The sequence below is a fragment of the Anolis sagrei genome, chromosome 6, assembly GCF_037176765.1.
Source record: "Anolis sagrei isolate rAnoSag1 chromosome 6, rAnoSag1.mat, whole genome shotgun sequence".
NCBI lineage: Eukaryota > Metazoa > Chordata > Lepidosauria > Squamata > Dactyloidae > Anolis > Anolis sagrei.
The window spans coordinates 38886650-38901031 of NC_090026.1; the positions used below are offsets into that span (position 1 = coordinate 38886650).

General features: G+C 38.5%; 1 protein-coding gene across 1 annotated transcript; it reads left to right on the forward strand.

Annotated features, from left to right (window-relative positions):
• Positions 1–251: 251 nt before the first annotated feature.
• On the forward strand, positions 252–13666 carry LOC132778238 (keratin, type I cytoskeletal 10-like). Its single transcript, XM_060781007.2, has 9 exons — positions 252–1012; positions 3447–3529; positions 4321–4477; positions 6262–6423; positions 7342–7467; positions 8443–8666; positions 10238–10965; positions 13158–13249; positions 13358–13666. Exons 1-8 carry the CDS (start codon positions 299–301, stop codon positions 13202–13204), a joined length of 2241 nt encoding a protein of 746 aa, XP_060636990.2. The 5' UTR covers positions 252–298; the 3' UTR covers positions 13205–13249; positions 13358–13666.
• Positions 13667–14382: the final 716 nt, after the last annotated feature.

The following is a 14382-nucleotide window of genomic DNA, read 5'->3' on the forward strand; positions in this document are numbered from 1 at the left end:
GCAACATTCAGAACCACCCAGGTGAAAATTACACAGCTGGTCGTTTAAATAAATAAACTCACATAGACACCCCCAGACAAAACAACAACAACCTGCATTGTTTGAGATTGTTAAAAATTTTATAGTGATAATAATTGCCTTTGGTGTTAACAAATAAATCTGGACAAGCCCACATGAGATATAGAACCTCCCAAGAGAGAAAGTATAAATAAAGTTCACTGTGGGGAAAGCACGGCAGATTGGATCCCATCAGCTCTGCACGTAACATTTTTAATAGAGTTGTCTCACAGCTGTCACAATGAGCTACAGCTATAACTTCAGGCAGTCACAATCTAGTAGCGGAGGTGGAAGTGGTTGTAGCTGTGTTGGTGGTGGAAGTAGTGCTGTTGGAGGAAGCAGTGGCGGTGGACACTCTGGTAGTGGGAGTGGTGGTGGAGGGTATTCTTCGGGCTCCTCAGTAAGGCACAACTCCTCTGGCAGAAACAGCCAAGGGTTCTCTGGTGAAAGCTATGATGCGGGAAGATCCAGACGTGGCTCTGGAGCTGGAGTAGGCCATAGTGTCTCTGGAGGATTTGGAGGTGGCAGTGTCCACAGCGGTGGATTTGGAGGTGGCAGCTTTGGTGGAGGATTTGGTCGAGGCAGTAGCTATGGAGGTGGCAGTAGTAGACGTGGCAGCTTTAGTGGAGGATTTGGTAGTAGCAGTGGCTTTGGAGGTGGCCATGGAGGTGGCAGCTTTGGTGGAGGATTTGGACATGGTGGTGGCTTTGGAGGTGGCTTTGGAGGGGCTGGTTTTGGTGGCGATGATACTGGATTCCTGTCTAACAATGAGAAAAGCACCATGCAAAACCTCAATGACCGCTTGGCATCTTATCTCAACAAAGTGCGAAGCTTGGAATCAGAAAACAATCAGCTTGAGACCCTAATAAGGGAATGGTACCAGAAGCATGGCCAGACTTCTGAACCAAAGGATTACAGTTCATATTATACAGAGATTGACCAGCTCATCAATGAGGTAGGATATCATCTTCTAGCATTGTTTTAGCTTTCTCAGAAGGACTTCTCTTTGGGTCCCTGACTAACAAGGGAGCTTGGGTTCATCTTCATTCACCTCCTGATGTATTCTTTGGGTAATAAAATGTGGGTTATAGTGAGCAGGTGATGACTGTGGCTGCATGGGCATTGCCCAATACCTGGATAAGTTACTTTTTTGTATTACACCTCCCAAAATACAGAATGCAGATTTTGGGAGTTGTAGTCAACTCCTAAAAGATAGTTCCAGGGAGAGCAGATAACTGAATCAAACTGGTAAATGGTTATTCACATACATCCCACTTACTGAATATTTTCTAGTTGAGACAAAAAATGGGAATTATGTCCCAAATAGACAGATGTTTAGATGTTGTGTTTGCCAATCACCTCATCTCATTTCTTAGGGTGTTTGTGCACTAGAAAGATTTATCATATTTACCCAAAGATCACTGGCCCACACCTGGTTTCTGTAATGTGACATTTCAGTGGAAGGATGCTTATACTTAAATGAATTTTTGACAGGGTATCTATATTTAAAAGGTAACATATGTAATATTTCCTCTATAAATAAAAAGCCTATGACTATAGATGATTAATTGGCTTTCTAGAGTTCAAGTTATTATTTCCTGGCCTAAAATATTGGAGCTTTACTATCATGGATTATTGAAGTACTAGGTTCAACTAATGTACCCTATATACTCAGCTATAAGTTGACTTCATGTATAAGTCAAGCACAGGTTTTGGATCCAACATTACGGATTTTTCTGTGACCCACGGATATGTTGAAGGTCATTTCTCAAAGAGGTGAAGACAGCAATATCTTTTCAGAGGGTGTGGTGTCCCTAACAGTTATTGCCAACAATTTCCTGCCCAGGCATTCAGAAAGGCCAGAAGTGACACTGTGGTAGAAAGAGTATAGAGGGTGCTTCTTTTCAGCTCTCCTGGGAATGCCACTCTACCCAGAGAAGGGGTAGTTCCTTTCTTGACAAGACTTAAGATACAGTACTCACATTGACTCACATTCTCCAGAAGCCATGGATTGATTTAGAAAAGAAATATAGGGGAATGAAGGAAGTGGTTCATTGACTGACCTGAAGTCTGGGCTGCTTATAGTTCCCAAACTTTGATTCTCTAGGTGTTTTGGACGTCAGTTCCCAGAATTCATGACAGTTGACCAAGCTGACTGGGTCTTCTGGGAGTTGAAATCCTAAAACCTGAAGGACCAAAAGTTGGGAACCACTGGTTTGGAGTATTGTAGAAGATAGTATAGTTGTCTGAACCCCAAACAACAACCTATCTCTTAAGTGGGTGAGTGAGTGAGTATATATTGCAATATATTGCCGCAGGTCCCACTTTACATAATTGTGTCAGATGTCTCATAGGTTGTCAGTGTGATTGGCATGCCCTAACTTCACAACAATCCTCTGGTTGACAAAACTAGGTGATAGGAAAATCCTGGAAGTCAAGATACAAAATTGCACACATCTGCTTTTAATTACTTATCTCACGTCTTTGTAATAGGTTTGACACCAAGGCTGAAAAAAGCCCTGGTGAGATATTCAATGCATTTTATCTGATTTTTGAGGGATCCGTTTCCGTTGATCCAGCCTGATGATGCTGAGATGTCTGCAGTGATACCAACAATCACATGCCCTCTTGACTTGAGTTTTAGCATATTAGCTTATTAGAGCTATCTGTGGGCTCACCTGGAACCTGGGCATCCAGCTTTTCAACCAGGCAAACACATATGTATAAGCAATATCATAGTGTGATCAAGATGGCTATTAATGAGGAAGAAAGGACAAACTAGTGTAGGGTGGGAGTGCAGCAGTTCACTTTTGCCTGGGCATTTGGGGAAAGGACAGATTACATCATCTTCTCTCCTCTTCCCTGCTGAGTTAATTGTGTGTACATTAATATTTCATCTGAACTCAGTTGGCAAACAAGTGAAGTAACTGAGGATAGGGCAACAAAACTGGGATCTTTGTTCAAAAAGTGATATGACAGAGTATTAATTAGGACTGTTCCTGCCCAATCGGAACAATTGGAGAGTGTGTTAATAACATTATTTTTACCCAAGACCCTTGAGTAGGTAGCGGTGGCTTAGCTCTAAGGGGTCTCAAAGAATTTAGGTTTCAGACTGGGTTCAGGTCTGGATTAGGGATGAAATTGGCCTTGATATCCTTGATGAATACCCCTCACTAGAAATGGGTAGGAACACACATTGGTCCATAACGTAATACACAGCCTCCACTACAAAGCTAAGTATCATCTTTAGTAACACTATCAGATGAGCTTTTCATGCAGGTTTGAACAAAGTAAGTGACATTGCAACAGACAAAAGGGCAAAAAGGGTGAGGATAGGAAGAATACTATATCATTGTTCTGGGGCATTGTGCCTATTCTTTCACTTGCAGCTTATTTCTTCATCATTTGAGACCAACAAGATACTCCTTGATGTTGATAATGCAAGAATGGCTGCTGAAGACTTCAAACTTAAGTGAGTCTATTCTATAGTGGCTCATCTTCTTTATTCTATTTATCTCCTATGAATTAGGGAAAGGAGTAAAAGGAGGAATACAGACTGATGAAGAAATGTTTCAGTTAGAGATGTGAAAAACTATCAGTCTTATTTCTGCTCCATTTCTTCAAATCCTACCTGCATCTTACCCCATCCCCTGTTCATGTGAGATTTCTGGACTATGTTTTTAATGAATATGTGTATATACATATGTCAAATCTTGTGTAATCTGTGTATTTGTTTTAATTTTGCACGCATATTTGTTTACGATCTCCACTATTTATATGCACTTTTGATACACACTTTGGAAAATATTATTGTATATTTGTATTAAAGTGAACTGAAATAATTTCCCTCCTATCTCTGTCAGAAGAGATCAAGAGTTCAGGAAAGTACTGATCTTTTCATTAGGAGAGATCTGAGGGTATATAGATGGAACATTTTTGCAAATCGATTCATTTATATCCAACATCAACAAACTGTATTAAAGCAAGTGGTAAATGTGGTGGCAGTGGCAATTGCAGTATACACATGTGTGTCCATGGATGCATACATATACACATATGCACATATTCTGAGGGGATTGGGAAGTAATAGCAATGGAATTAGAAATGAAAACATAAGCTAAGAAAGGTTTGGTAAAGAGAAAAATTCACTGCCAAAGTAAAAAAAAAATATACTGGTAACAAAAGACAAAGTAAAACAAATACTTTCTATAAATGACTCATGGCTTTGTGACTGATGTTGTAGTTTCCTTCCTTGTGGATTAGATATGAGACCGAGAATGGCTTGCGTCAAAATGTTGAGGCTGACCTCCAAGGTCTACGTCCCTTGTTGGATAAGTTGAACCTGGATAAGTCTGATCTGGAGATGCAATATGAGTCTCTCCATGAAGAACTGGTACATCTTAAGAAGAATCATGATGAGGTAATATTTCCTCTTTCTTTTTGCCTTATTATTATTATTATTATTATTATTATTATTATTTCTATCCTGCTTTTCTCCCAGATTAGGGCTCAAAGCGGTAATCAACATGTAAACAAAAACATTGCAACTATTAAAAATAAACATAATCATCAGACCACAACATCTCATGGAAAGGTATAAAACCCACAACAAATTAATAAATAAAAAACCAACATAATCTAAAAAAATAAATTTAAACTTTACATTCAGTATTGTTCATTTGTAATGATTACTTATTTTTCGTTAGCGATTTTGAATAATATTTCTGGAAATATATCTGAATGGTAGAGATGCCCCTATTATTAGTCTATGGTTTCATGGAGGAGATGCTTGCGGGTAGCACGGACCATTCCTCTTCAGTTCTCCAGGACACCCCTTGCAACCAGCCTATTATTTGGGTGTTTGGACTATCTTGTTTCTAATGCTCAAGTAAAAAGGACTAGTTCCGCTGAACATTTACCAGAATTACAGCAGAAACTTTTGTGGATGCTTTAGAAATTGATTGTTGTAATCCCATTCCATTTTAAAAAATGTTAGTATTTTAGGTGCCACAAGTTTTTCTTTTGTTAATGAACAGTTGTGTTTTTGATATGAATGGTAGGGGGTATGGTACTAACAGAACAATTGGATGCCATTACGTGATCCAGCTAGAGAGATCCACAAATGTCTACAGATCTTTGTGTACATATTTCTAGAAAGGTTAGCAGCCATACACAGTTTTTCCAAATCCATTGCATATACAGATGTTTACAAAATCAATGATACAGTCAGCACAATCCATCAATAGATTCTGCATCCACAGATTAGTCATCCATTGAAAATATTTTTAAATTCAACAAAGTGAGCTTTGATTTTGCTATTTTATATAGGGGACACTATTTTACTATACCACTGTATATAATGGGACTTAAGTATTTATAGATTTTGTTATCCATAGGATACCAGAACCAATCCCAGCAGAACTTAATTTACATCACTGCTTTCAATAGTGTAAGTTCTGATAAGGTCATTGAGGAGCATAAGCAGTAGGTAGTAAAAATGGGTTGTTGCACTCATTGGCTGCTTAAGGACTTCTTATGTTGGCCATTCTGTGACCAGAATGCTAGAATACATTGGTTTGATCTAGCATGACTCTTCTTACATTCTCCACCCACATTTCATGTGTAAATAAACATACATGAATAATTTGGGATTCCTAACTATCAGAGCCCCATTCTTTTCTGACTTAGGATAAAGAGGAAGAACCTCAGACCAAGAACATTGTCTCAAAAAGTTAATATACACATAACCCTCAGTTTCTAAATCTGATCTTTTTTACTTTAATGGTATATTCTGCAATTGTGGTTGATGTTTAAAGTGTCATGTTTAATGATATCACCAAGAGTTGTCCATCAGCCTCAGGTGCAGGACCTAGGATGGTCCTGACCTGACAACATCAAATCTTTTCCCCAGACCACAATTATGGTGTGTGTATATAGATGCATATCAAATTGCTTGCTGATTTATGGCAACATCATGACTTTCATAAAGTTTTCTTACCCGATGAATACTCAAAGGTGATTTTGGCAGTTTCTTCTTCTGAAATATAACCAATAGCACCTGTTATTCCTTGGCAGTCACTCATATATGTTCTAAACAGATCTGACCCTACTTAGCTTCCAAGATCAGATGAGGTCTGGTGGCTTTAGGGCATTGGCCAATGTTTCATCATATACTTATCCATTTTATTTTCCCTGGGTCTTCAGCTCAAGAAGAGTCTGCATCACCAGTCTGGTGGTGATGTCAACGTGGAGGTCAATTCTACTCCAGGCCAGGATCTGACAAAGAAACTAAATGACCTGAGACATGAATATGAAGAGATCATTACAAAAAACCGTAAAGAAGTTCAACAATGGTATGAAGCCAAGGTGAGTTACCTGAGATGGCAATGACAAAGAGCTTTCCTCTCCTTGTTGCATCTGCTCCTATTGCTACTGCAGCTACTACTCATGTTATTCTTTCTAATAACTCACAATGGAAAGATACCCAATTGCTGGTGCAGGCTTTACTATATCCTCCACATTTACAGGTGTCACTTTTGTCAATCTGATTATATATTTTTTAATTAATATGTGCTTCCAAGGGGTCCATCTACATTGATCCTTTCTCCCAAAGTATTGAGGTGTGGAGGCTGCATGACACAGGGCTGATTCAGGTTAACACAACCTTCAACTGCACTGACAGAAGTCATGGTTTGTTCCAAATTTTCCCTGAGAATCTGGAGTAAACAACAACTTTGATGCCATGTAAGCAGTTGTGTCACTTCTTGTTTGGGAATTGGCTGTGGCTATTTCCATTGCCTTACCACTTTCCCCAAGCAGCCCAGAGACAGGGGATGGCGCCTACTTTGCTCCATTCAGGTATCTCCTTACAAAATTCAAAGTCAGCTTGGAAGTCAGCTTCAGGATTTGAGATAAGCCTTGCAAAGTGTGCTATATGTTTGGAAAGAATGGACAAGATCCCATTTCATTAGATGTATTGACAATTATCACATCTGAAAATGCCACTCCGTCAAACCATGCTTTTTCAGCTTGGCAGTGTTAATTAGTTGGGACATATCAAGGCAATTGGAAAGACCACCTCAAGGTCATGCCTTTATGACTTGTCGCAAAGCATCTCAAAATTGGGAGAGCCCTTCAAATATCATTTCACAATTATCAGTTCTGCAGCACCTTGGAAACCTTTGGGCTGGGGATAATGCTTGCAGAATCTTGTCCTGCTTTGCTGGGAATTTGTATATTTATGAGACTATCTAAAAGTCATGAGTCGCTGTTTGTTTTTTCCAGATGGAGGAAGCTCGTCAGCAGCAGAGCCCAGAAAGTCAGGAAAGTGGGTCTGGCCGCCACCAAATCACAGAGCTCACCCGAGAATATCAGACTTTGCAGATCGAACTCCAGACTCAGCTTAGCACAGTATGTGATATCATAACTATGTTGAGCAAAGATTTCAACTCCTTAGTAATGCTTCTTTTTATATTGTACCTGTTTCAACTTACAAACAAATTCAACGTAAGAACAAACTTACAGGACCTATCTTGTCCGTCACTTGGGAACTGCCTGTTGTTACAGAAGTTATTATTTTCAGGTGGGGGGGAGGAGTGTACTGGTGAAATGTCTGGCTATGCACCAGTAGCCAGACACAAAATGATATTCTCAGAAGGGCTCTAGTGGCTCTCACTGATAATACATATTATAAGTCAGTGTCTTACCTGATGTTTTTCCAACTACACACAATTTCTACGAGCAACTGAATGGATCATAGGTGGGATTGCTACCTTGGCTCAAGAGTGAATGGTGGGTGTTGAGTAGAGAGAAGTACTGGAGCTCCACCAATAGAACTATTGTGCTACACTGTACCATTCAAGATCCCAACCCATAGCTGCCTTGAAGCTGTGGGTAAATGGTGTGCTGCTTGCATCACGGGGTATCAGATATTTTCATACACAATGGTGCAAAGAAGTACAGTCACCAATGCAACCAGATGTTATGTTCACTTGATATACAAATAGAATTCTGGCCATAATGTTCATGACAATGACAACACCCAGCATATACTGTTGCGTACTGCAGTACTCCATGAAGAGGTTTTGAAAGAAGTACTCTCAATCTGTGTCTCACAGAAACTCCATCCCTGACCAGCTGAAGTGGCAAAGGCAAAATGGATAGGGAAGACGTGATTGTGTATCATTACTTCAGTTTCTTGCTTTGCTTTTTGCAATGCCCTAGAGAGTCAGGAGTCTGACTAAACATCCATAGTAGCTATTGCTATGCTAACTGTTCTACAGCCAGATTTGGGCATGGTTTTTGTGTTCTTTCAGCTATTGTCCCATTCTCATTCTTATCTCTGATCCAGTTTCTGAAAGGTCTGTTTTTGTTTTGCAACACTAGATCCAGGCTTTGCAAAACAACCTGAATAACACCGAGGGGGGATATAACATGCAGCTGCAACAGATTGCAAGCCAAGTAGAACCAGTGGAAGCAGAGTTGGCTGGCATCAAAGGAGAGATTCAGAATCAAACTCAAGAGTACCAGACGCTCCTCGGCATCAAGACCCATTTGGAACAGGAGATCAACCAGTACCGTCAACTGCTAGAGGAAGGGAAGCATCTTGCGTATGTACAAATTATGAAGATGTACCCGTGATGTAGTGGTTTAAAAATCAGATTAACATTGCAGAAAATGAGAGTTCAAATTGGGTATTGATAAGGAACCACAGTACGTAAAACACCCGAGGTGACAAAATAAAAATAAGCAGGATGGCATAAAGAAAATAATGCATTCAAAATGTACGGTATGAAACCCCTTATCCTCAGATTGGATATCCATTGTTTCAATCACAATACTCTAAAAATTATCCCCCCCCTCCCTATGTGTTTATGGGTTCCTCTAAGTCTTCCAGTGTGATTCTATAGTATGCTCATGACCCAAGTATAGTAAAAAGATATGGTTTGGTTTTATTGACAGTTACAGTTATCCACAGGGAGACTTGGGTTGTATTCCCCACAGATACAGGGATTATACTGTATACAACATTTTAAAAATGCTATAATCAAAAACATATACAATTTACAGAATAATAGAATCAAAACGTATTAGGCAATATATTTTGACCAAAAGGTCTTCCTCAAAATATAAATAATATTTACAGCAACCAATTCTGAGAGTAAAACTTTATTTTAACTAGAGCAATATTATGAGCATAAGTAACACAGTGATAGAATAAAAAAATAATATACAGGCCTGCACTATGACATGAGAAAGTAAGCAGAATTAACTCACTGATGTTTTTTTTAAAATTATCATTTTGATATAGTGTTTTGTATTGTATATATGTCTTTACTATAGCATACATGTTGTATATACATTATTCCATTTATTCAATCTCATTTGGTTTTGGTTTTGGTCTCCGGTGTTTTCTGTATTGTCATCTCATAATTTGGCAATTTGGAGATTCTATTTTATAAACTATAATCTTAAGTCTTTTTTTCGTGTCAGGAGCGACTTGAGAAACTGCAAGTCACTTCTGGTGTGAGAGAATTGGCCGTCTGCAAGGACGTTGCCCAGGGGACGCCCAAATGATTTGATTGTTTTTATCTCATGTCCCCGCATGAGGAGCTGGAGCTGGTAGAGGAAGCTCTTCCGCCTCTCCCCGGATTCGAATCTGCGACCTGTCGGTCTTCAGTCCTGCCAGCACAGGGGTTTAACCCACTGCGCCACCAGGGGCTCCAAGTCTTTGTTTTAAAAAAGAAAGTTTTTTTTAAAAGCACCAACTTGTCAAGTGCTGTATCACTCAGTTACCCTACCTTTGACATTCAATACATCTATAATTAAAAGACCACAAATTGGATTCAAAAGTAACTTAATAGCACTTGCATCAAAATCAATGGAATTTATGAAAAACCTTTTACATTGTTTTCAATAAAACCTCAGAATGATGAATGTACTCTGCAATGCTTTTAACCCAAGTGTGTTCCAAGTTTTACAACAATCAACAACAATGTTTTCCCTAAAAAGGCTTTTATCCCTTCTTTCACAAAGCCAATTTAGCTCAACAATTAATGATCTGACCTGAAATGAACAAGGCACACAAGGGCATAATGATGAGAACAGAGACATACAGTACATCTATCTCTCCCCTCTCTCCCATACAATGATGTCTCTGTTTTTCCCCTCTTTCTTAAAGGGCCAACATACACGGAGGTGGAAGTGGAGGAACAGGTGGAAGTTCAGGAGGTGGAAGACATTCAGTTGGTGGCATATCAGGAGGAAGTTCAGGAGGAGGAGAAAGTGGAGGAGGACATTCCTATGGTGGCACTTCCCGAGGTGGAAGTTCTGGAGGGGGAGGAGAAAGTGGAAGTGGACATTCATATGGTGGCATTTCTGATGGTGGTAGTTCTGTAGGTGGAAGAAGTACTAGTGGAGGAAGACACTCAACTGGTGGAATTTCCCATGGAGGAAGTTCTAGTGGAATTTCACAAGGAAGCAGTTCTATAGGGAGAGGAAGTGGAGGAACAGGAGGACACTCATCTGGTAGAATCTCTCCAGGAGGAAGTTCTGGAGGAGGAGGAAGTGGGGGAAGAGGAGGGCAGTCATATAGTGGAATTTCACATGGAGGAAGTGCAGGAAGACCATCATCTGGTGGAGTCTCACCAGCAGGAAGTTCTGGGAGAAGAGGAAGTGACAGTGGAAGACAGTCACCTAGTGGAGGACATTCTGGAGGAGGAAGAGGTGGTGGCAGCAGCAGCAGCGGAGGACAGTCATCTGGTGGAATTTCACATGGAAGGGGTTCTGGAGGAGGAAGTCATCATCTGTCTTCCTCTTCATCCCAAAGTAGGCCTTCATTAACTCACAGCCACTCCTCCTCCTCCTCCCAGTCTCAGTCTGGATCTCATGGCTGGCATGTAGAACAAGGTGAGAAGAAGTATATTGATAAATCATTTCATTTTCTTTCCAATTTATAAAAATTTAGAAATAAATCAAGTTCCAAATATTCACAGTTATTAATTCTGTTCTAAGGACTTCATTCCACAGGATCAATAAAGCATTTGGGATCATTGTTTTTTCCTTTAATCTTCACAAAGCCCTGTTTTAAAATTAAATACATGATTCTCCTAACCCCATTGCATGGTTTCTCTCTTTCTGCTTTCTTTCCCAATTATCTGTTTGCCTTCTCATCACATGGGAGACATATTTCTCCTCACACTGTCTCCTCCCTCATTTTGTTTGGATATTACAGTTTCTCTTTACAAGTACAGAAAACTGTCAATTCAAAATATAAGTCTATTTATTTTGCATTTAAAAAGAGATATAAATTACCATTCCTTCCTCCTCAGTCCCAAAATGGTAATGGAGGAAGAAAGGAATCACTACAGCCCATCTTGCCTTCTCCCTCCATGATGATGTCATTGTTATGTTTACAAGCGGCCAAGGGGGAATCCCCATTACACAGTAAAATGGGCATTTTTACATGCCCTACATAAATGGAAAAAGAAATCATTTGCCAATCAACTTAGAAAGCGTAGGGAAAAAACACACTTTAGAAAAGCTTGTATCAGTGTACAAGCTTGCATCATGTGATGGCTCTGTTGGTAACCATTTCTTAAACGTGTAGAAATGATCAATTTTATTGTGTGTGATGAAGTCTTAAGATTTGCTCAAGAAGACTGTCCATATACAGTAGTGTCTCACCTTTTCTCATCCAGTGTTCTGTATTATCCAACGCAGTCTCCTCCTTGCCTGGATCCACAGCTGTTTCAATAAATTGCAATGTTTTGGTGCTAAATTCATAAATACAGTAATTACTACATAATATTACTATCTATTGAACTGCCTTTTCTGTTGATTTGTTGTAAAACATGATGTTTTGGTGCTTCATTTGTAAAATTATAATGTAATTTGATGTTTAATAGGCTTTTCCTTAATCCTTATTACTCAACATTTTTGCTTATCCAATGTTTTGCCGGTCCATTTATGTTGGATAAGCTAGACTCTACTGTATATCATAAAAGAACTCATCTGTTTTGCATTTTGTGTTATAACAACTCTATTTATTCTACAGTTGTTTTCACTGAAATTTTGCCTAACACCATGTATAAATCAAGGTTTTCCAGCTAAACAGCAAAGATTAAAGAGGGGCCAAAAAAATCTAGTAACATTTTAAAGTCAATTTCAGAACTTTTTGTATGTGAGATTTGATTTTAAAAAATTCTAATGCAGAGCATTTGAAGAATTTGAGAAAAGATGCTTGATCAGATTATGAACAATAATGGAATGAAGTAACATCATATTTATTAATCTTATAATATGAGACTCAAGTAGATATTGGATGAAATTTTATTGATGACACATACTTTCTATGTGCATATATCCATTTATCATAATTGTACAAAGTGTTATTCAATAGTACAATGTCTTTCCTCTGCCTTGTCACAGTGCTTGTAAGGCAAACAGTCCTGATGTTTGCAAATTAATGGTCAGGAATGGAATACTCATTTAGTAACCAGGGAAAAGTAGACAGGGTTAATGAAAGTAGGGTTTTGTTTTGTTTTTGCATCTCCTGAGGCTTGCTGCAAGGAAAAGTACAATTTATGTTAAGCTTTTGTCAGACTCAAGCAAACTTCATTCTGAGAAATAAAGTATGCATAAAATGATCCACGTATTTTAAAATGTGAGTGGTGAAAATGTGCTTTGTTGAAAAGAGTAACAGCAAACACACTTTATCAATGAAATGGATAAAGTCAACTGTGCAAATAAATCTGTGCATTTGGAAAACTGTAACATAACCTCGCATATCACTGTGAGAAGAAAATCAAAAGTTTTATAACGATATAAAGCAACAAATACAGGAAAAGATTCCACGTCAAATTGAAAGAAATTCAGTGACACTCAGAATGGAATCTTTTTTCTTCACATCCCTACATGTTTTCCTATAGTAGGTTTTCCCCTGACATTAAGTCCCGTCATGTCCAACTCTGTGGGGTGGTGCTAATCTCCATTTCTAAGCCGAAGAGCCAGAATTGTCAGCAGACATCTCCAAGGTCATGTGGCCGGCATGACTGCATGGAGCACATTATTTTGCTGACTTCATATATTTTGTTCTTCAGAAGCAGATGAATGCCAAGCCTATGCTCAGAAGGGGATGGAGGAATAGAAGAAGGAACAAAAATGAAAGAATTCTTTACAACAATGACTTCTGGTAAGGTTTAATCTGTGCACAGCATCCATTGTCCCATTTCTCTTTTACTCCATAGTGGCTGGTAACAAATTATAACTGTGAAAAAACATATCCTTCTTTGTTTTATAGGTTATCAACACAAGTATTGAGCCAAAAGCAAAGCTGGCATCTTCATTTCCTAACGCATCCTTCCAACTCAAATAATGGATTAAGCAAGACCTTCTACAATGCTAGGAGTGACCAGGGTTTCTTCTTCCAGATTATAGATGCTGCTGGTGTCATCAATTCAAAAGAGTTGGTTCCAAATACATAACCTCCAACTGTCTCCACACACAATTTGTTTTGTTTCCTTTACAAGATATGTAGCTGACTTCCCCAATTTGGTGCCCTCCAAATGTGTTGGACTGCACTTCCCATCAACTCTAGTCAACATGGTTATTGATGTGGGAACTGATTCAATTGACATTTGGATGATGACACAAAACCTATTACAGTATGGTCCCCATATCCATTGGAAGGGGTACATTCCCAAACTTTGCATGAATATCTGAAAATATGGATAATAGAGAACTCTATTGAAATGAAGGACTTCTGATCCAAGAATACCACATTCTGAAGGACCTAGAAAATGCCTGGAGTGGACATGTTTTATCAAATATGGTTAAATAAAACCAGAGATACTGTATGACAACAAAGAAAATACTTAGGTCCTATCGTGCAGTTGACATGAAGTTGCACATAAATTAACAAATCAGTAATATTTTAGAATTAAAATCTTACATTCAAGATGTGAGAATATTCATTTTTCAGTTATGAAATTTGACACCTAAAAAGAAATCTTAATTCCTACTTTGAACACTAAGATAATGATTTTTTAAAAATACTGTATCTTTTGAATACTGTGTCTATAGAGATGCATTTAAAGATTCACAAATTTGTGCCCATACTATTTTTAACAGCATATTTGATCTGGAATGTTGACCCTCCTCCAGTTTGTGACATTAAAAGAAAATACATTTATAAGTTCACACAACAAATGAAACTTAGAGATGTTACTTAAGAATTGTTCATGTTCTTGCTTGTGAACTATTTAAATTTCCTTCATTTAATGTGATAAATGCATTAACAAGGAAATCCTATTAACATCTATTTTG

Bases quoted from the DNA above. Each gene is read 5' to 3' on its own strand.
- LOC132778238 (XM_060781007.2), top strand. From the start codon at position 299: ATGAGCTACAGCTATAACTTCAGGCAGTCACAATCTAGTAGCGGAGGT. The intron at 3,530-4,320 runs GTGAGTCTATTC...CTTGTGGATTAG, and splicing joins GCTGAAGACTTCAAACTTAA to ATATGAGACCGAGAATGGCT. The intron at 6,424-7,341 runs GTGAGTTACCTG...TGTTTTTTCCAG, and splicing joins AACAATGGTATGAAGCCAAG to ATGGAGGAAGCTCGTCAGCA.